This window comes from Nerophis lumbriciformis, linkage group LG29 (genome assembly GCF_033978685.3).
Source record: "Nerophis lumbriciformis linkage group LG29, RoL_Nlum_v2.1, whole genome shotgun sequence".
NCBI lineage: Eukaryota > Metazoa > Chordata > Actinopteri > Syngnathiformes > Syngnathidae > Nerophis > Nerophis lumbriciformis.
In genome coordinates this window covers 17,147,501-17,170,000 of record NC_084576.2, presented here as the reverse complement: position 1 = coordinate 17,170,000, position 22,500 = coordinate 17,147,501, and the positions used below count along the sequence as shown (strand labels likewise).

The 22,500-nt window shown below is 39.2% G+C and overlaps 1 protein-coding gene across 3 annotated transcripts in view; it reads right to left on the bottom strand.

Moving 5' to 3' along the window:
* Positions 1–12,624: 12,624 nt before the first annotated feature.
* The window catches only part of lingo1a (leucine rich repeat and Ig domain containing 1a), a 297,839-nt gene continuing 287,963 nt past the window's right edge, over positions 12,625–22,500 (bottom strand). For all 3 annotated transcript variants that reach the window (XM_061924897.1, XM_061924898.1, XM_061924896.1), the window contains one exon: positions 12,625–14,782. In XM_061924897.1, coding sequence (XP_061780881.1) covers positions 12,923–14,770 — 1,848 coding nt within the window. In that variant the 5' untranslated portion in view covers positions 14,771–14,782 and the 3' untranslated portion in view covers positions 12,625–12,922. The remainder of the gene's footprint in view (positions 14,783–22,500) is intronic.

Genomic DNA, 22,500 nt, shown 5'->3' with positions numbered 1-22,500 from the left:
GATGTTTACTTTTATATTTGCACATTAAAAGCAAATAAGCTACTTTTAATTTTGTTAAATGTTTACATTGTTACAGAATATTTTGTCATGTTGTTGTCAATGTTGACTGAGTGGCCATACTTTTTTTTTTGTAAATAAAAGCCATGCCTTTTGAAAAAACTGGCCTACATTTATTTTTTCATCTTCATTTTAAATTAAAAAAATAATCGGTAAAAGGAAAAATAATCTATAGATTAATCGAAAAAATAATCTATAGATTAACCGATTAATCGAAAAAATAATCTATAGATTAATCGATAGAAAAATAATCGTTAGCTGCAGCCTTAATATATATATATATATATATATATATATATATATATATATATACACACAGATACATATACTTTATTTATATACTATATAAATATATATATATATATATATATATATATATATATATATACTGTATATATGGCTGTCATTGAGGCTGATGTTAGCTTCCCTGTCAAATGTACATCGTATGGGGACATTTATTAACGCACTGCAGCCTCATAGACAGACAGACAGAGACAGAGACACACACACACGCACAGTCGCACACACACTCACGCATGCATACAAACTCCAATCAGAAGTGCACAGTGTGTTCCCAGGTCCAGCCCACACCTATCAGAGTTTATGGTTTGCGTAAAGGCTAACTTGTTATTTTCCTTTGTAATCTCTGCCTACTGAGCCTATGGTGCTGTTAAGTTGCTGTGACTCAATTTGCCTTAATTTATTTATTTTTTTATGTATTATTCTTTAATATATTATTGTTTTAGTTGCTTAAGAGATATTCCTGGCTCTGAATTTATTAATTGCTGTGTTTATGTTTTTGTGCATTATTTGTTGCCGTCATCATTAAACGAACAGGTTACTCATCAGTTACTCAGTACTTGAGTAGTTTTTTCACAACATACTTTTTACTTTTACTCAAGTAAATATTTGGGTGACTACTCCTTACTTTTACTTGAGTAATAAAACTCTAAAGGAACAGTACTCTTACTTGAGTATGTGTAAATATATGTATATGTGTAATATATATATATATATATATATATATATATACAGGTAAAAGCCAGTAAATTAGAATATTTTGAAAAACTTGATTTATTTCAGTAATTGCATTCAAAAGGTGTAACTTGTACATTATATTTATTCATTGCACACAGACTGATGCATTCAAATGTTTATTTCATTTAATTTTGATGATTTGAAGTGGCAACAAATGAAAATCCAAAATTCCGTGTGTCACAAAATTAGAATATTACTTAAGGCTAATACAAAAAAGGGATTTTTAGAAATGTTGGCCAACTGAAAAGTATGAAAATGAAAAATATGAGCATGTACAATACTCAATACTTGGTTGGAGCTCCTTTTGCCTCAATTACTGCGTTAATGCGGTGTGGCATGGAGTCGATGAGTTTCTGGCACTGCTCAGGTGTTATGAGAGCCCAGGTTGCTCTGATAGTGGCCTTCAACTCTTCTGCGTTTTTGGGTCTGGCATTCTGCATCTTCCTTTTCACAATACCCCACAGATTTTCTATGGGGCTAAGGTCAGGGGAGTTGGCGGGCCAATTTAGAACAGAAATACCATGGTCCGTAAACCAGGCACGGGTAGATTTTGCGCTGTGTGCAGGCGCCAAGTCCTGTTGGAACTTGAAATCTCCATCTCCATAGAGCAGGTCAGCAGCAGGAAGCATGAAGTGCTCTAAAACTTGCTGGTAGACTGCTGCGTTGACCCTGGATCTCAGGAAACAGAGTGGACAGACACCAGCAGATGACATGGCACCCCAAACCATCACTGATGGTGGAAACTTTACACTAGACTTCAGGCAACGTGGATCCTGTGCCTCTCCTGTCTTCCTCCAGACTCTGGGACCTCGATTTCCAAAGGAAATGCAAAATTTGCATGGTTGGGTGATGGTTTGGGGTGCCATGTCATCTGCTGGTGTCGGTCCACTCTGTTTCCTGAGATCCAGGGTCAACGCAGCCGTCTACCAGCAAGTTTTAGAGCACTTCATGCTTCCTGCTGCTGACCTGCTCTATGGAGATGGAGATTTCAAGTTCCAACAGGACTTGGCGCCTGCACACAGCGCAAAATCTACCCGTGCCTGGTTTACGGACCATGGTATTTCTGTTCTAAATTGGCCCGCCAACTCCCCTGACCTTAGCCCCATAGAAAATCTGTGGGGTATTGTGAAAAGGAAGATGCAGAATGCCAGACCCAAAAACGCAGAAGAGTTGAAGGCCACTATCAGAGCAACCTGGGCTCTCATAACACCTGAGCAGTGCTAGAAACTCATCGACTCCATGCCACGCCGCATTAACGCAGTAATTGAGGCAAAAGGAGCTCCAACCAAGTATTGAGTATTGTACATGCTCATATTTTTCATTTACATACTTTTCAGTTGGCCAACATTTCTAAAAATCCCTTTTTTGTATTAGCTTTAAGTAATATTCTAATTTTGTGACACACGGAATTTTGGATTTTCATTTGTTGCCACTTCAAATCATCAAAATTAAATGAAATAAACATTTGAATGCATCAGTCTGTGTGCAATGAATAAATATAATGTACAAGTTACACCTTTTGAATGCAATTACTGAAATAAATCAAGTTTTTCAAAATATTCTAATTTACTGGCTTTTACCTGTGTGTGTGTGTGTGTGTGTGTGTGTGTGTGTGTGTATATATATATATATATATATATATATATATATATATATATATATATATATATATATATATATAAAAATCAATGAATCAATAAAAAATATATACAGTATACATACAATTAATATTTATAATATACTAATATTTATAATATGTTATTATTATGGGCGGTTTTGATTCTAGTATGAAACAATATCAATGAAAGTAGTCCAGAAAATCCTCATAACAAAGCAGGAAAAACAAAAAAAAGGAAAACAATCTGGTTAAAATGCTGACAAATGGACACATCAGCACGGCGTGCCGCGTCTGTCAGATCAGCTCGTCCATCTTGTTAGTCAGCCGTCCTGTCGAAGATCTGCTCGCTGACGTCCTTGAGGCTGGCGGAAAGCGGCCAAATTACAGAGAGACCGACAAGGTGAAGCCATATTTAGGCCTTCATTTATCACGGATAACATGTTTACATTTGCTGATAATTTGGTAGATCACCTTGCTCACGAAAAGTCGCCACAATTTCGAAGTCGGGGCGGAAAAAAAACTGCAACTGTTTGCCAGCCAGCAGCGCCTGCGTTTCAAAAAAGATGCTTTTAATGGCAAACAGATGCCGTCTTTTGGCTGTTTTACCTCCCGAATCGGGGACTCATGACTCTTTCATGGGCTTGTTAAATAAATAAGGAAGATAAGTTGAGTCGCCAACAGAGATGTGGGTCGTGGCACGGGGCCCAGTGGGAAGAAAACGCTCTCAGCAGATTGCCTCTTTGGAACTGGTCCTGCTGGGACCGAGACCAGGCCCAGACTACAAGGGAAGACAGGAAGTGGTCACACAATATCACAACATTCAGTGCAAAATATTGGATTGTAGCTTCACTTATACTCATTATTATTATAAAACAATTTTTAGCTAATATTTAGTACTTCTTACTGCCTGTGTAGTTTATTTTAGGCAGGAAGTCAGTCTATTACCTGTGTGGCTCATCTTCCTTTGCTGGTTTATCATTTGTTTATTTTAGGGCTGTAAAACGGCTTAAATATTTAATCGCAATTAATCGCATTGTTCAAAGTTAACTGAAAATTAATTGCGATATCGTAGATTTATTTATGTACGAAAAGCGCTTTGTAAATATAGTTTGAGATATATATCATTTTTTAGCATTAATAAGTGTACCGTGTACAGATCATTTTCAAGTTTTTAATACCCTGACTGGACAATTAGTTTTAATGAATGGTCTTTAAGCTGCATGTTTTTTTAAACAGCTTAACTCAAAGGACATAAAAACACACTTTTAAAGAAAATTTAAAAACAAATAACTATAGTGTGTTGGTGTCTTGCTGTATTTTGTAGGAATACAGTATTTGCATTCCTGCTGTAGGACCACTTGCACTCAGAGGAGAGGAGCTACACCTCCACGTTTAGATACCAGTTTCACACATCAATAACACAAAATATGGATTGATTGTCAAAGATGTTTGGTGATGTAATCTGTGATATTACTACCTGCATGCTTGCATATGATATTCTGTACATTACATCTTGTACACGTTTATAGTATGCATATTGCTGCGTGACAATGTATTAATAACATGTAATATTCAGCCGACTAAACATTTTGTAATTGAGGTCCATCAAACCCAAAATAGATATACTCCTCAATCTGACCAATCTAAGTCTATGAGCATGGGCAAAACGACTTCTTACACAAACCAAACAGTGCAGTCGCGATACATTGAAATCCCTGAGATTACTATTTTGTTGTGATTTTCATTGTTGATTGATCCGTTACTGTAACTAAGCATGCTATGCTTAGTATGGTAAGAAATTAATATGTTCCGTCTGCAGCAGTCTGCAATCAGTGTAATTTGTTTGTTGTATACGTCCGTATGAAGAATGTTGTGGGTTTGACAACATATTTATGGCATCTGAATTATCTCTCACATAAAACAAGCAATAGACCAGCTATTTCCTAAAATAGTTTGTAAAATATGTAACTGACTGCAAATATTGTGTGACTGAGATGAAAACAAAATAGCCTTTTTAATAAAGGTGTGCATGTTTTGACTGAAGTGTGTCATTTTGCAGACAATTTAGGAGTTGTGCAAGTTGTGTGTGGTGTGTCAGAATAATTGTATCTAAGTTATCACAGAAATTTGTGTTTCAAAGAGTTCCCGGCGAGCAGACAAAAGCTGTCTTTGAGCTTACCAAGCAAAAGGCTTGTAAAACTCCACTGTGTAGCATGGGAAGCGACATGAAGGTGTCGGTTTCTTTGATGTATTGTAATCCACAGGATTACGGGAAGATTTGGTCTTGACCCGAGATCTACAAAGCGGAGAAGAGGCAGGGCCTGACCCCCCTCCAGACGACCTTTTCTTTGAACTGTTTTGTGACCAAAGGCAGCGGCTGTTTACGACCCCCTTCCTTTAGAAACAGCTGTTGCCATGTAATCAGGGAAAGTCCAAATAAAAGAGGAGGCGTACAATTTTTCGTCAGAGCGTGGTGGAACACTGTACAAGGGTACAGGTGTACGCGCTCTCCTCATTGAGCCAAATTTAATTCTGTCTCTGTTTGATTCCTTGCTTCTTTGTCTGTTTAATAGATGTCATCAGTGTTTGAACCTGACATGGTGTTTGGATAATTGTGTAAAAATATTTTGAAAAAAGGAGCCATGTTTTCAAAAATGCATGGAAACAAGTGAGACAAAACTATAAGAGAATGGACGTCTTCATAGACGTTCTTCAATGTTGTGATGGAAAACATGTATGGACTTTTGCATGTGCCATTACTAACTGTAAAATGACTGTGTGAAAAGCACATTCTGGCCTGCGTGTAACCTTGTCATGGCTCACTCATCCCTGAAAGTAACACTTCTCCACTCTAGTTAACAGGGCCCCATTGTCTCACGACTCAGACTTGTTGTGTCATGTGCTCTCTCCTCCTCCCAACTGTGTTCAGTGTACAAAAGAACAACGTGCCCCTCCCTCGGGGCACACTTTCCATTAATGCTTGCCATATGCATGACTTGTGTCAATTGAACTCCTCGAGCCTTAAAATAAAATAGAAAAAGACAATTTTCTTTGATTACTTGAACAAGAACATTTCCAACATGTCTTTGCATTTCCAAGTAGAAAAGCATTCGGACAGCCAGACCCTACATCCCGCAGAATGAAATAAATGGGGCGAAACCTCGTGTCGGACATCCGCTCTCTTTGTCTCTGTGGGCGGAGGCGGGGCCGCTAACATACTCACACAAAGAAGTTGAGCCTTGTAACGTCAATTTACAGTAACATAGAAGAAATGTCCAAAATTAAATAACTTGTTTCTAATTCCATTCGGGACATTTCCTGAAAGTTTCATGAAAATCTTTTGGCTAACTAACTAACCTCGATGACGACATGTAAATGCCGTATTTTACGGACTATAAGGCGCACTTAAAATATTGTTTTTTTCTCAAAACTCGACAGTGCACCTTATAACCCGGTACGTCTAATATAAGAAATACGTTTGGTTGAGCTTACTCACCTTGAAGCTACTTGATTTGGTACATGGTGTAATGATAAGTGTGACCAGCAGATGGCAGTCAAACATAAGAGATAAGTGTAGACAGCACTATGATTGCAATATGTCTCAAGGAAACATATATAACATTTTAAATGTTCCATTGAAAATATAGAACATTACACACGGCGCTCAAAAATGTATCAAAATGTTTTATTACTACTTTGGTAAGCTATGAAGCCGCACTGCTTGAAGGATTGTCGGCGCATTAAACAAAAAAGTATTATTATGGTGTGCGTGTAAGGTAAGACATATTATCTGGCGTTTAGTTTCGCAACATTATGCAAAAGCAACTTTTCTTACCTGCTGATCTGCATTTGGGATCTGCATACGTCCTGAAAAAGTGCGTGCATCCGCGAGTAGAAAAGCTCCTTAGTTTTTCTTTGTCTTCTTATCATGTGACATTCATCCTCCGATACAACAAAGATGACGGGGACATGACGCTGCCGAAGGTGAGCCACGTAAACAAGACCGCCCACAAAACGGCGCATCCGGAAGCGACTGTCAGAAAGCGGCTTGAAGATGATCTGTAAAACATAATCGATGCAACATTTTGACCAACGAACCACGATTACATGTTATGTAGACCACAAGGAAGTGTTTTCAATTTAGACAAAAATAATAATAATATGACTCCTTTTTGGCCTACTAAAATGCGATTTTCTTATTTAAACGGGGATAGCAGGTCCATTCTATGTGTCATATTTGATCATTTCGCGATATTGCCATATTTTTGCTGAAAGGATTTAGTAGAGAACATCGACGATAAAGTTCGCAACTTTTGGTCGCTGATAAAAAAGCCTTGCCTGTACCGGAAGTAGCAGATGAGTAGCGTGACGTCACAGGTTGTGGAGCTCCTCACATCTGCACATTGTTTACAATCATGAGAGCGATTCGGACCGAGAAAGCAACGATTTCCCCATTAATTTGAGCGAGGATGAAAGATTCGTGGATGAGGAAAGTGAGAGTGAAGGACTAGAGGGCAGTGGGAGCGATTCAGATAGGGAAGATGCTGTGAGAGGCGGGTGGGACCTGATATTCAGCTGGAAATGACTAAAACAGTAAATAAACACAAGACATATTAGCCACAACACAACCAGGCTTATATTTAATATGCCACAAATTAATCCCGCATAACAAACACCTCCCCCCTCCCGTCCATATAACCCGCCAATACAACTCAAACACCTGCACAACACACTCAATCCTACAGCCCAAAGTACCGTTCACCTCCCCAAAGTTCATACAGCACATACATACGTGACATGCACATAGCGGCACGCACGTACGGGCAAGCGATCGAATGTTTGGAAGCCGCAGCTGCATGCGTACTCACGGTACCGCGTCTGCGCATCCAACTCAAAGTCCTCCTGGTAAGAGTCTCTGTTGTCCCAGTTCTCCACAGGCCAATGGTAAAGCTTGACTGTCATCTTCCAGGAATGTAAACAATGAAACACCGGCTGTGTTTGTGTTGCTGCAGTCAGCCGCAATACACCGCTTCCCACCTACAGCTTTCTTCTTTGCTGTCTCCATTGTTCATTAAACAAATTGCAAAAGATTCACCAACACAGATGTCCAGTATACTGTGGAATTTTGCGATGAAAACAGACGACTTAATAGCTGGCCACCATGCTGTCCCAAAATGTCCTCTACAATCCGTGACGTCACACGCTGACGTCATCATACCGAGACGTTTTCAGCAGGATATTTTGCGCAAATTGCACTTTAGTAAGCTAACCCGTATTGGCATGTGTTGCAATGTTAAGATTGCATCATTGATATATAAACTATCAGACTGCGTGGTCGGTAGTAGTGGGTTTCAGTAGGCCTTTAATGCGCCTTATAATCCGGTGCGCCTTCTGGTCCGTAAAATACGGTACTGTAAGAACATTAGGAAAAGGTGGAATCTGGCTTTTAGTGGGTAAAAACGTAATCCACTTTCTGACAGGATGTTGTTGTCTGTTGGCGATGATTTGATTTGGCAGTTCATTTCATAGCATTGTCGTCCCTTCAGGCTTCTGGTACTTCCAGTTATACACTTTTATTCCAAATATAGGCACACACTTACTGTATGTGGAAGAACACTTCAGATGAGTTTCGGGAGCACCCAGGGGGTTATGTGTGTGTGTGTGTGTGTGTGTGTGTTGATGTCGAGAATCCATCAGCCTATTCCTGACCTAGAATTTTAACTACACATCTAATATGTGAGGAGGGGATGCTTCCATCACTCCCTTAAGGCTCCAAACACACCAAGAATAGCTGTGTCTGGTTTTAAGTCACATGACAAATGAGGACGCTTTGATAACACTGAGGGGGATTGGTGAAGAGTGCGGGGAAAGATGTCCCAAAGGAATGTGGAGACAGGACGAGGTTGCGGAATAAACAAAGTAATCAAGTTAATTAATGCACAGCTGCGTCGTGTTTGGCAACACTTACTGACATTTGCCTTCAATTTGTTGGTTTGCAGTAAAAAATAATCAAAAAAAAGTTATGCTTAAATCAGCAGTAAACATTTACTGTGTTGACAAATCATGTATGTACTTGCACATTGCACACATTCAATTCATATTTTTTCATATCAATATAATTTCATCCTAAAAAAAAAAAAGTTGATTCCATTGTCTGTCATCTATATGCATTTCTATGTATTAGCAACCTGATATTGAAACTAAATACAAATATAAATTGTAAATATAAATAAAAATAAAAATATAATAAATACAAATTAAATGTATAGTATTAAAAAAAATAGTTTTTGTTTGTGTATGTATGTATATATATGCATATGTATATATATATACCTATATATATATATATATATATATATATATATATATATATATATATATATATATATATATATATATATATACATAAATATATATATATATATATATATATATATATATATATATATATATATATATGTGTATGTATGTTTGTATATGTATTTATATATATATATATATATATATATATATACAGTATATGTGTGTGTATATATGTGTGTATGTATGTATATATGTGTATATATATATATATATATTTAAAAAGTTCAGTCATTCATGCATACATATTTATTTACTCTACTTGCACATATTTATCTTATAAATACACTCTTAAAAGGCTAAATTAGTATAATTAAAATTATAAAATGAGTCTATTTCATTTTCTGTCACCTATGCATGTATACATGTTAATTTATTTACCTTACACACACACACATTAACCTGTAAAATAAATCTTTGAAAAACTAAATAAATGTAAGAATTATAAAAATCTCTATAAAAAGTATTTTAATATCATTGTAAAATGTGCATGTATATTAATTGCTTGTGTTTACACCTGTGGTAATAGAAAATGTTTGTTTTAATACAAGATCGTACATCCTTCTCATTGGTTGTTTTAAAGTGTTTTGTCTTACCACCTAATAATAATGATAATGATAATAATAGCAGTGAAAGTGTTAAACAGATCATCTCCTGAGGTAAGAGTGCAAGTTGAAATGAAGAAAGGAGCAAAGTGTATTTAGAAAATTCCATAGATTGTTTTAATACAACATACCATATTGTCAACAATTCAACATCAACAAAATTTTGTTAATAAAAAAAAAAAAAAAAACACGAAAAAAAAAAAAGAATCTGCATATTACTTTTATTGCACAGAACAATTTGAATGAATTTTCCATATATTCTCTTTTTTTTAGGGTCTTTTTTTTTTAAGTAAAAAGTTGGCTTGAACTACATGTTCCATCTTGTCCAGGGTCAAAAGAAATAAGAGAAAATCAAAAAAAAAAAAAAAAGAGAATCCAGGTTGACTGGGGACCAAAAGATGCTGTGTACAGTAACCACGCCTCCATCGGACAAAGAGAGCATTCAGAAGCCATGAACAGCAACCACGCTCGCATTTCTTTTTTTTTTTAATTTTTATTCTTTTTCTCCTTTCTGCAAAAGGGATTACACCAAAGCTGCTGCAGATTGCATCCACGACTCAAACCATCTGTGTTACTGCCTCCATCTGCATATTCATTGGCAGCTCCGTTGTCCGTAATGTGGTCCATTATCAAGAACTTAGCCTCCATCCCCGCACACGTTTCAAAGGCCAGATGTTCACGAGTGCGCGCTTTGGAGGGAAAAAAAACTCAACATAAAAACATTGTGTACGTACAGGAGGACCACCATGGAGGACACAGTGTCTCTTTACAACCTCTGACCCGTCAATGAATATTCCCATGGCTTTGCTGACACGAGGAAGGGAGTGACGAGCTGGAGGAGCACATTTAACGTGAGCGGTCACAATCTTTAAATAACATAAAATAACAATAATATAACGCGCGTTGTTTTTCTTTTGCAAAATGTAAACGTGACATAAAAGCGCAAATCAGTGCATTTCCAAACTAACATTCATTTTGATAATCCACTATTTGCCAATAAAACATCTTCAGCACGGCTGCTTTAACATTGGTTTATGTAGTCGGTTTACACCAATCTATATGTATTAATATTGTTACAGGAGTCATTTTATTGTAGTTTAATTGTGTTTTTCACATTATTCCTGGAATGTTAAGGCTAGTTAAAAAAAAATAATAATAAAAAAAAAAGAACATTACATTTGATAAAAATAAAAATAAAACATTTGTTAAATGTAATCAATTCCATCATCAATGCTGTCTATTAGTATTTTTCTCTCCGAAATAGTACCACCAAAAATGTGTCCGTATACAGGAGGGGGTGTCCTCATGCAACTTCCGATGTTGGTGCTTTGAGTATTGACCAAAACCGATTTTGATCAGCACGAATCATACATGGTGTGGAATGTTAAAAAAAAAAAGGTTTAATCAAGTGAAACTGGTCAAACAAAGAACAACAGTAGGTGTGGAAAAACATAGTCTGGAATGGATGTATGCTGTTTTTAACTTTTAATTTGGAATAACACAATAATTCATCAAGTTAAGTCATGATGCGGACACGTTTGTTACTGGATATTTTCTAATATCCTCTCTTTGGAGACTTTGCCTGTGTTAGTATAGGAAACTATAATTATTTGATATGTGTTTGTACGTGTATTCCTCAATGAAGGACACTTATTCCATATGTCTAGCTTGTGTGCTATTGTGTGCTTAGCTGTTGTGTAGCTGCTGGCTCCGAGTAGCCTGTAGCTTACCATGTTTACCTTTTGTAAGTGACTAAAATAAACGAGGAGACCAACGGGTATGCTTATTGATGCAGGATTTCTCGTAATGGTAGATTTTAGATGCAAGCCGATAAAATGCGATACTTGTTTTTTGCTGATATCAAACTGACATCCGCTATGACGATGGTATTCAGTACCAATCAAAGGTTTAGACACACATTGCCATTTAAAAGGATTAGACATCCTATCTAAAACAGGGGTGTCCAGACTACCCTGTGCATCCCGCTGGCGTGTACAATAAGCAATTTGACCAGGAGCGGTGTATTCATTCATCTATTTTCTACCGTTTGTCCCTCTAGAGGTCGCGGGGGTGACTAGAGCCTATCATACCATATACAATTAGCAAGCAGTCTGATAACTGCCATCTTGCCACCATCTGGTGGCCACCAAAAGTAACTCAACCATGATGTGTACTTGCAAAGACATGCAGCACAGCATAAACCTGTATGGCCCAATCCAAACAACCTTCCCTAGTAATGATGCAGGAAAAAAATAAAATAAAAAAGCACAGAAATTCAACTAACATGGTCACACATGACACAAGCTGCTCATTGAACTTTGGGAAAATTATTTTAAAAAAACATCCGATCAACATAAAGAGAAAAAAAAAGGTCAAAACAAAACCCATTAAAATCCATTACAAAGGATGATGGGAAAAATGCAAAACAATTTCTCCACACTGATCCATCTTGGGCACATGTTAGCTGCTTGATATTAAAGAAGGATTAAAAAACTTTGATATTGTCATGGAAATAAACAAGGTAGGAGGTGAACGAGCACACATTCTTAATAACCATTTCTAATATGTAATAATTATTCATCCATTATCCTTATATATATATATAAATATATATATTTTGTAAGCCCAATGCGGCCTCCGAGTCAATAAAATCTGGACACCCCTGATCTAAACTTACGAGTGGGACTTTATATGTAATAATACTAATTAAAATAATGAATATACTCAATGAAAGTGTCATTATTAAGCTAAACCAAGGGATGGTCCCGAGAAGTTCAGCCAAGAACTGCCCCTCTCATCTCACATTATTGTTTTTTTTTTTCTCCAATAATTTTAAAAATATGCCTCCTGCTCTTGTCAAATGTACTTTACTGATCAATGACTGTCACGTTGATGGATCACGGAGCAATAACGGCCATAAAGCAGGACAAAACATTCCCAGTTCAATTTTGATGAAGTGTATCGATGCTGCTGTGTAAATGTGCTCATCAGCGCATATCGAAGTCGTTCATAAGTGGAGCGCAGCCTCAAGAAGGGGGAAGAAACACTCAAATCAAATAAAAAAAACCACTCTAGCTCGTCTAATCTGCCAGCTTGGGGGTGTCGTCCATCCCATTTCTGTCATTCTACCGCCACACAAAGTTTGTTTTCTACTATCCAGCCCTAGAAGACCTCAGCTTTCATTGCCTCTAATGTGCTCTTCCCTTAGTCAGTGAAGGAAGCACAGTCCAGGCGGGAAACCCCTTCAAATCATTTTCATGTTAAACTTGCGCGGCGCGTCCACCGTGCCGCTGCTCATGCCAGCGTCCGATTTGCGCGGCACATACTCGATCTCGATGTTGTGCTTGGTGTTGCCCTTGCCTCTGCTCCACAGGAAGAGGAGCACCAAGCAGAACAAGACCACGCCCAGAAAGGAAATGAAGCCCATGGTGGTGGCGATGATCAGCGTCTTTATGTCGAAGGGGAACGGGACGTTGGCGCGCGTGTCGTTGCCGCCGGTATCCGCCGGCTGGTTGGAGATGAAGGCGAAGGTCTTGTTGGGCTGAAAGGGCCAATCGGGGGAGTAGCTGTGGATGTGCAGGTGAGCGAGGGCGGTGTCATTGCCGCCGGCGTTGCTCGCTATGCACACGTAGGTGCCGTTGTCCTGGATCTGAGCGTAGCGGACCTCCAGGGTACCGTCCGGCAGCACCGAGATCCGTCCGATCGTTTTGGTGGTGATGAACTTCTTCTGCGGGGAAAGCCACATAATCACCGGAGCGGGATCGCCGTCAGCCTCGCAGGAGAAATGAACGATGGCTCCTTCGTCGACGAACTGCTGCTGCGCCTTGCGATCCCTGATTCTGGACTTGCGGCAGGTGAAGTAGTTGGTCTGCAGCACGTCCGGGAAGTCCTTGAACTCTTTGCCTTGGACGAACTCGGGGGAGGCGCAGGTAGGCTGCTGCCGGTTGAAGTTGAGCCTCCAGCGTCGCCGGAAGACCCACAAGAGGCGGCAGTCGCAGGCCAAGGGGTTGTCGTACAAAGCCAGAGTCTCCAGGTTGCCCACCGAATGGAACGCGGACTCTTCTAAAGTGCTGAGAGAGTTCCCGGACACGTTAAGGATCTTTAGGTAGTTTAGCCCTCGGAAAGAGTAGGGCTCGATCATGGCGAGTCGGCCTCCGACCAGGTGGAACTCTTGCAGACGGAGCAGGTCGTGGAGCTTATTCCCGTCAATGGTGTGGATGGGGTTGTAGGAAAGATTGAGAAAGCGCAAGTAGACCAGGTGCCGCAGGGCTACGTAAGGGATGGTGGTCAGGTTAGCGTTGGCGATGGTCAGAGAGGTCAGGTTTAATCCGTACAAGCAATTAGGAGTCATTGTATCCAAATACGGCCAGTTGGCGATCTCCAGAACTTTCAGCCTGTAGAGGCGTTTGAAGGAGTAATCCCGTATGACGTTGATGTTGAGGTGCCGCAGCCTGAGCGTGATCAGACTGTGTAGGTGGGTGAAGGCCTCCGTCGGCACGGAGGACAGGTTGCACTTCTCAAGACTCAGGTGCTCCAGGCTACTCAGGCCATGAAAAGCACGGTGGGAGATGAACACCAGGTCGTTGTCGCCCACCTCCAACGAGCGCAGGTTGTACAAATCCTGGAACATGTAGTCCAGCAGGATGACGATCTTGTTCTCGCTTATGTCCAGCTGGGTGAGGTTGCTCAGGCCCGTGAAGACGCCGAGCTGGATCAGCTTTAGCTTGTTGCTCCGCAGCCCCAATGTCCGCAAGCCGTAGAGGTTGTTGAAGGCGCCGGGTTCAATGGTGGAGATGGTGTTCTCGCTCAGATCCAGGTGCTCCAGGCCGGGGTAGTTGGCAAACTCGTCCGGGTTGATGGTCCTTATGCGGTTCTTGCCGAGGTCCAGCAGCCGCGTTTCCGCGGGGATCCCGTCGGGGACCGTCATGAGCTTCTTGCGGTGGCACAAGACGGAGCGCTCTTGGACGCTGCACTCGCAGCGAGACGGGCAGCCGGTTGCCGAGCCCGAGAGCACGGTGCCCAGCATCAGGATGAGAATGGGCTGCCAGCACGTCACCAGGAAGCTGTGCCCAGTCGCTTCCCGAGCCGCCATCTTATCGGTTACCTGGGGAAACACGACACGGCATGATGTTAGAAAATGAATGACAAGGAGACAGAAGCAATAGAAAAAAGTAAGACGCTCAAATTCGTTATATGGATGGGTTTTGCTACTTTTGTAGGTACCGACCAAAGTCTGTCCGTACTACCGGCTACCGATTCACATAAAATCAAACAGTGCCATATCTCGATACTCAGCCGGACTGCTTTTAGGTCAGCGGTTCTTAACCTGGGTTTGATCGAACCCTAGGGGTTCGGTGAGTCGGGCTCAGGGGTTCGGCGGAGGTCAAGACACACCCGACTCATCGTGTAAATACAAACTTCTCCCTATCGGTGTATTACGGATACGGCAACAGCTGACTGGTTTGCAGGTGTGTAATTTGTTGTGAGTTTATGCACTGTGTTGGTTTTGTTGTTTGAACAAGGTGATGTTTATTTTGTGCACCAGTAAAAAAACATGGTAACACTTTAGTATGGGGAACATATTCACCATTAATTAGTTGCTTATTAACATGCAAATTAGTAACATGTTGGCTCTTAACTAGTCCTTATTAAGTACTTATTAATGCCTTATTCGGTCGGCATGGCCTCATTATAACCCTAACCCTCTAACCCTGGCCCTAACCCTCTAACCCTAACCCTAACCAAATAACTCAAAATTAAGTCTTTGTTACTTATAATATGTTCCCCATACTAAAGTGTTACCAAAAACATATAACTTTGTCATGAATTTGAAAAAAAAACAACATATTATTTTTCACTAAACAAGGGTTCGGTGAATGTGCATATGAAACTGGTGGGGTTCGGTACCTCCAACAAGGTTAAGAACCACTGTTTTAGGTAATGTTAAACATTTTTAGGTCGCGTTTGCTTTAAAAGTAAAGCAAGGCTCCACTTTTCAAAATATGTTACCTTGATGCTAATTTACATTGGATATGCCGTATACTAGTGGTTAGAGTGTCCGCCCTGAGATCGGTAGGTCGTGAGTTCAAACCCCGGCCGAGTCATACCAAAGACTATACAAATGGGACCCATTACCTCCCTGCTTGACACTCTGCATCAAGGGTTGGAATAGGGGGTTAAATCACCAAAAATTATTCCCGGGTGCGGCAACCGCTGCTGCTCACTGCTTCCCTCACCTCCCAGGGGGTGATCAAGGGTTATGGGTCAAATGCAGAGAATAGTTTCGCCACACCTAGTGTGTGTGTGAGACAATCATGGGTTCTTTAACTTTAAATTTGGTAATGAAAACTACATCCAAGATGCACGTTACAGCTGGTTTGTAATAAGTACAATACTTACAGTATAAACACTTTGTAGGACTCGCCAAAAGACAAGGCTGGCTCACACAACTTAGATGCCATTAGAATGAGAGTGTAATGTTAGCATGCGGCTAACATAGCTAGTGTTGCTAACGTTAGTGTCCTTGTGTCCCACTCTTTAACGTTGCATTGTTGTAAGTAATATATGGCATTTATTACATTGGACAAGTGCATGTTTATGTAAAAAAGTAGATAACGTACACATTAGCGCTTCTTGAGGAGACACACATTAGCATTAAAGGCCTACTGAAATGCGATTTTCTTATTTAAAAGGGGATAGCAGGTCTATTCTATGTGTCATACTTGATCATTTCGCGATAGTGCCATATTTTTGCTGAAAGGATTTAGTAGAGAACATTGACGATAAAGTTCGCAACTTTTGGTCGCTGATAAAAAAGCCTTGCCTGTACCGGAAGTAGCAGACGATATGCGTGTGATGTCACAGGTTGTGGAGCTCCTCACATCCGCACATTGTTTACAATCATGGCCACCAGCAGCGAGAGCGATTCGGACCGAGAAAGCGACGATTTCCCCATTAATTTGAGCGAGGATGAAAGATTTGTGGATGAAGAAAGTGAGAGTGAAGGACTAGAGGGCAGTGGGAGCGATTCAGATAGGGAATATGCTGTGAGAGGCGGGTGGGACCTGATATTCAGCTGGGAATGACTAAAACAGTAAATAAACACAAGACATATATATACTCTATTAGCAACAACTAGGCTTATATTTAATATGCCACAAATTAATCCCGCATAACAAACACCTCCCCCCTCCCGTCCATATAACCCGCCAATACAACTCAAACACCTGCACAACATACTCAATTCCACAGCCCAAAGTACTGTTCACTTCCCCCAAGTTCATACAGCACATATATTTCCCCAAAGTCCCCAATGTTACGTACGTGACATGCACATAGCGGCACGCACGTACGGGCAAGCGATCAAATGTTTGGAAGCCGCAGCTGCGTACTCACGGTACCGTGTCTGCGTATCCAACTCAAAGTCCTCCTGGTAAGAGTCTCTGTTGTCCCAGTTCTCCACAGGCCAATGGTAAAGCTTGACTGTCATCTTTCGGTAATGTAAACAATGAAACACCGGCTGTGTTTTCCTGCACAACAGTCAGGGGGTGCATTCTACGGCGGGGGGCGTTATCCGGCACAACACCTGCCGCAATACACCGCTTCCCACCTACAGCTTTCTTCTTTGCTGTCTCTATTGTTCATTGAACAAATTGCAAAAGATTCACCAACACAGATGTCCAGAATACCGTGGAATTTTGCGATGAAAACAGACGACTTAATAGCTGGCCACCATGCTGTCCCAAAATGTCCTCTACAATCCATGACGTCAAGCGCAGGCGTCATCATACTGAGACTTTTTCAGCAGGATATTCCGCGCAAAATTTAAAATTGCACTTTAGTAAGCTAACCCGGCACTATTGGCATGTGTTGCAATGTTAAGATTTCATCATTGATATATAAACTATCAGACTGCGTGGTCGGTAGTAGTGGGTTTCAGTAGGCCTTTAAAGCTACAGACAAGGTATTAAAAGCACTTTTTTATCGCTCTAAATTCCAGCACCAAGACTAGCACAGTTCCAATACACTATTATGAGACATCAGATACTTATTGACATCAGTTAAACAATAATATGCAACATCATTATGCTTTAAAAGGACACCATTCTTATAACTTAAACAACCACAACAGAAAATATTATGACACTGGGGAATTTCTGCCCCCGACCAATCATGTGAAGGCAAAGCTTAAAAATCAAAGCCAGCAATCAACTTGCACTTTGCACTGTAAAATTATTGCTTTTCTTCAGGGCGCCATTTCCTCTGCACACCTTGCAGGTGATCGATCAGCGGCTGCTATCAACTTAATACGTAGGGACGGGGCGGAGGGGGTGCAGCTGCAAGTGGAATTAACGTTATTCCTGCTGTGCACTTTGGGGGTGTGTTGCACCACTGCAGCCACACTTTTCATACGAGGAGGGCAGGAGGGCAGGTGCTGTTAAACGTTACGTACAGAATGTGCTTTGGCTGACACTCGACCTGTGTGATCTTTTGACGTCTTAAACGTAACCCATCTATCTCAGTGGAATACATTAAAATCTCGTTTCGGTGGCATCTGGTAACGTGTCTGAGCCCCCGCAATTAAATCCCCATTAAGTTACCAGCAGTAGTGTGGAAATAGCCACCGTGGAATGAGTTGCATATTATTAAAATGCACAAAGGAACATTAAGGACAAGCGTGCAATTATCGTTTCTGTTGTGTTGAATTGTAGTTTCATCATTAATAATGATAATGATGGATCCGATTTTGCAGAACACCTTTTTTTAGCGACCCGAAGCGCGGTACATTAAGAACGCAATCATGAAAAACAGTGACGTTTTCAGTGTATGCCATTTACTTTTATTGAATAGAAACATATATTTAAATGTACTTTAATTTATATGTTTATATATTGTTTGTTGATACAACAATTATGTATTTTTTAAAATAATATTTCATGATATTAAGTTTTTGGATAGACAATTTGTGCTTATTTTTTTTTATATATATAATTATCATATTATCATTATTAGGTACATTATATGTTGAATTAACATTTAATAATTATGATGAAACAAATACTAAATACTTACTTGCTTAATTCTTATTTGTAAAATATTTGTATACACTACATTCTAAATAACAAAATCCTATTTTTATGTCAATATTATATAAAATTAATAAAATTATTATTAAGTGTAGAAAAACAGATCTTGATATAATATTATGGGTGCTAAAAAATCGATTCAAATCTAAATTGTATATTCTCATTTGTATTATACACATACACACACATTATATATATATATATATATATATATATATGTATACAGTGTATGTATGTGTATATGTATATATATATATGTATATGTGTATATATATGTATCTGTGTGTATATATATATATATGTATATATATATATATATATATATATATATATACACATACATACATACATATATATATATATATATATATATATATATATATATATATATATATAAATATATACACATATATACACACAGATACATATATATATATACACATATACACATACATACACTGTATACATATATATGTATATGTACGTATATATATATATATATATATATACATACATATATATATATATATATAATATATATATATATATAATATATATATACATACATATATATATATATATATAATATATATATATATATATATAATATATATATATATATATATATGTATATAATATATATATATATATATATATATATATATATATATATATATATATATATATATATATATATATATATATATATATATGTGTGTATATATATATATATATATATATATATATATATATATATATATACATACATAGTTACATGTGTGTGTATATATATAGATGGATAGTACTTTATTGATTCCTTCAGGAGAGTTCCCTCAGGAAAATTAAAAGGGACAAGCAGTAGAAAATGGATGGATGGATGGATAATAAAATAAAATAAAAATATTTTTTGACATTATATTACATGAAGACAGACACGCTAAAGGGATTGCGCTCCTTATTTTGCTCACTTAAGAGACAAAATCCTCTGCGCACAAGTTTTTGCATGTGCTTTAAAGTTTGCACGTGTTTTAGTACACGCAAACCTTTGCTCGATCAGGCCCAAAGTGTTCTATCTCTGTACAGACACAGTACAGAATAGACGGTAGTATCAGTAATCACAGCAAACTGACAAGACGGCGACCGCCTCTGGTCACTCGCTACATCACTTTTCACACACTAAGCCGCATTGATCTGCAAAAAAGGGGCGTGGCCTCGCCGCGGGCTCCACTCCATCAGCTTCTCTCCGGTATGTCGTTTGCATATTGGATACGAGTCAATCAGATGCTATTACGTCCGACTCCATTACCGCTGACACTGAAACTCAATCGGGGCCCCGATAATCCACCCGCCGGGTAAAGCTCCACGCCTGCACACTCAGCAGCTCGCCTTCCTCCGCGCGATGGAGAGATAATACTGCGGCTCCGGCAGGCAAAGCTTGAGGGACGAGCGCTAAAGACGGGGCCGTGAAGAACGCCGTCAACAATGGCAGCTGTGTCTTCTCATTTAACGATTTAGCGCTATCGCCGCCTCGCAGGCACGTCCTCTCAATGCGGCTCTGCCTTCCAATCAGGCAGCCGGAGAATTCTGTTCATTAAAGGTGAAGTGAGAGTTCTCTCAAGGGGTTGAGGAACGGGAAAGTTCACTCCTGATTCGGTGAAAGACGTACACGTTCACGCTGCTCTTTATGTCATGTGACCTAAAGCGGTATTTTTTCAACCACTGTGCCATGAGAAACAGTCATGTGTGCCGTGGAAAATTATGTAATTGCATTATGTAAAAATATTTTTTGCAAACCAGTAATAATAATCCGCAAATGTGCCGTTGTTCAGTGTCGGTGCTGTCTAGAGCAGTGTTTTTCAACCACTGTGCCACGTAATTTCACCTATTTGGGTTAAACCAGTAATTATAGTCTGCAAATGATGTGTTGTTGTTGAGTGTCGGTGCTGTCTGGAGCTTGGTAGAGTAACCGTGTAATACTCTTCAATATCAGTAGGTGGCAGCCGGTAGCTAATTGCTTTGTAAATGCAGGTAAAAAAGTGTCTTATGATTAAAACAAAAATAAACAAAAGGTGAGTGCCCTTAAGAAAAGGCATTGAAGCTTAGGGAAGGCTATGCAGAACGAAACTAAAACTGAACTGGCTACAAAGTAAACAAAAACAGAATGCTGGACGACAGCAAAAACTTACTGTGGAGCAAAGACGACGTCCACAATGTACATCCGAACATGACATGACAATCAACAATGTCCCCACAAAGAAGGATGAAAACAACTGAAATATTCTTGATTACTAAAACAAAGTAGATGCGGGAAATATAAGACATGAAACTGCTACAGGAAAATACCAAAAAAAAGAGAAAAAGCCACCAAAAAAGGAGCGCAAGACAAGAACTAAAACACTACACACAGAAAAACAGCAAAAAACTCAAAATAAGTCAGGGCGTGATGTGACAGGTGGTGACAGTACACCTACTTTGAGACAAGAGCTATAGTGATGCATGCTTGGTTATGCTTTAAAGTCATACCCAACAATTGCGACAATGACTTTTAACTGTCAACTGAGTTAATGATTTCTGCTGGTGGTGTGTCTCTGGATTTTTTCAACACAAAAAATGTGCCTTGGCTCAAAAAAGGTTGAAAAACACTGGTCTAGAGCTCGGCAGAGTAACCGTGTAATACTCTTCCATATCAGTAAAAAAAAAAAAAAAGCACCAGTTCCATTGGCAGCAAAACAGGCCAAGAGCATAATACTACCACCACCACGCTTGACGGTAGGCATTGTGCTCCTGGGATTAAACATATATTTATGGGTATTGTGGCCAAACAGCTAAATTTTTGTTTCATCTGACCACAGAACTTTCCTCTTATCTTTGTCCATGTGATGTCAGATGAAACAAAAATTAAGCTGTTTGGCCACAATACCCAGCAATATGTTCAGAGGAGAAAAGGTGAGGCCTTTAATCACCAAGAACATCACAATGCCTACCGTCAAGCATGGTGGTGGTAGTATTATGCTCTGGGCCTGTTTTGCTGCCAATGGAACTTGTGCTTTACAGAGAGTAAATGTGACAATGAAAAAGGAGGATTACCTCCAAATTCTTCAGGACAATCTAAAATCATCAGCCCGGAGGTTGGGTCTTGGGCGCAGTTGGATGTTCCAACAGGACAATGACCCCAAACACACATCAAAAGTGGTAAAGGAAGGCTAGAATTAAGGTTTTAGAACGGCTTTCCCAAAGTCCTGATTTAAACGTGTAGACAATGCTGAAGAAATAAGTCCATGTCAGAAAACCAACCCATTTAGCTGAACTGCACCAAATTTGTCAAGAGGTGTGGTCAAAAATTCAACCAGAAGCTTGTGGATGGCTACCAAAAGCGCCTTATTGCAGTGAAACTTGCCAAGGGACATGTAACCAAATATTAACATTGCTGTATGTATGCTTTTGACCCAGCAGATTTGCTCACATTTTCAGTAGACTCGTAATAAATATATAAAAGAACCAAACTTCATGAATGTTTTTTGTGACCAACAAGTATGTGCTCCAATCACTCTATCACAAAAAAATAAGAGTTGTAGAAACGATTGGAAACTCAAGACAGCCATGACATTATGTTATTTACAAGTGTATGTCAACTTTTAACCACGACTGTATGTTATCTATTAATAATTTTTTGTGATATATTTAACATTTTTGTGGCCTGAATGTGTGTACATTTACATATTTCTTTTAAATATGT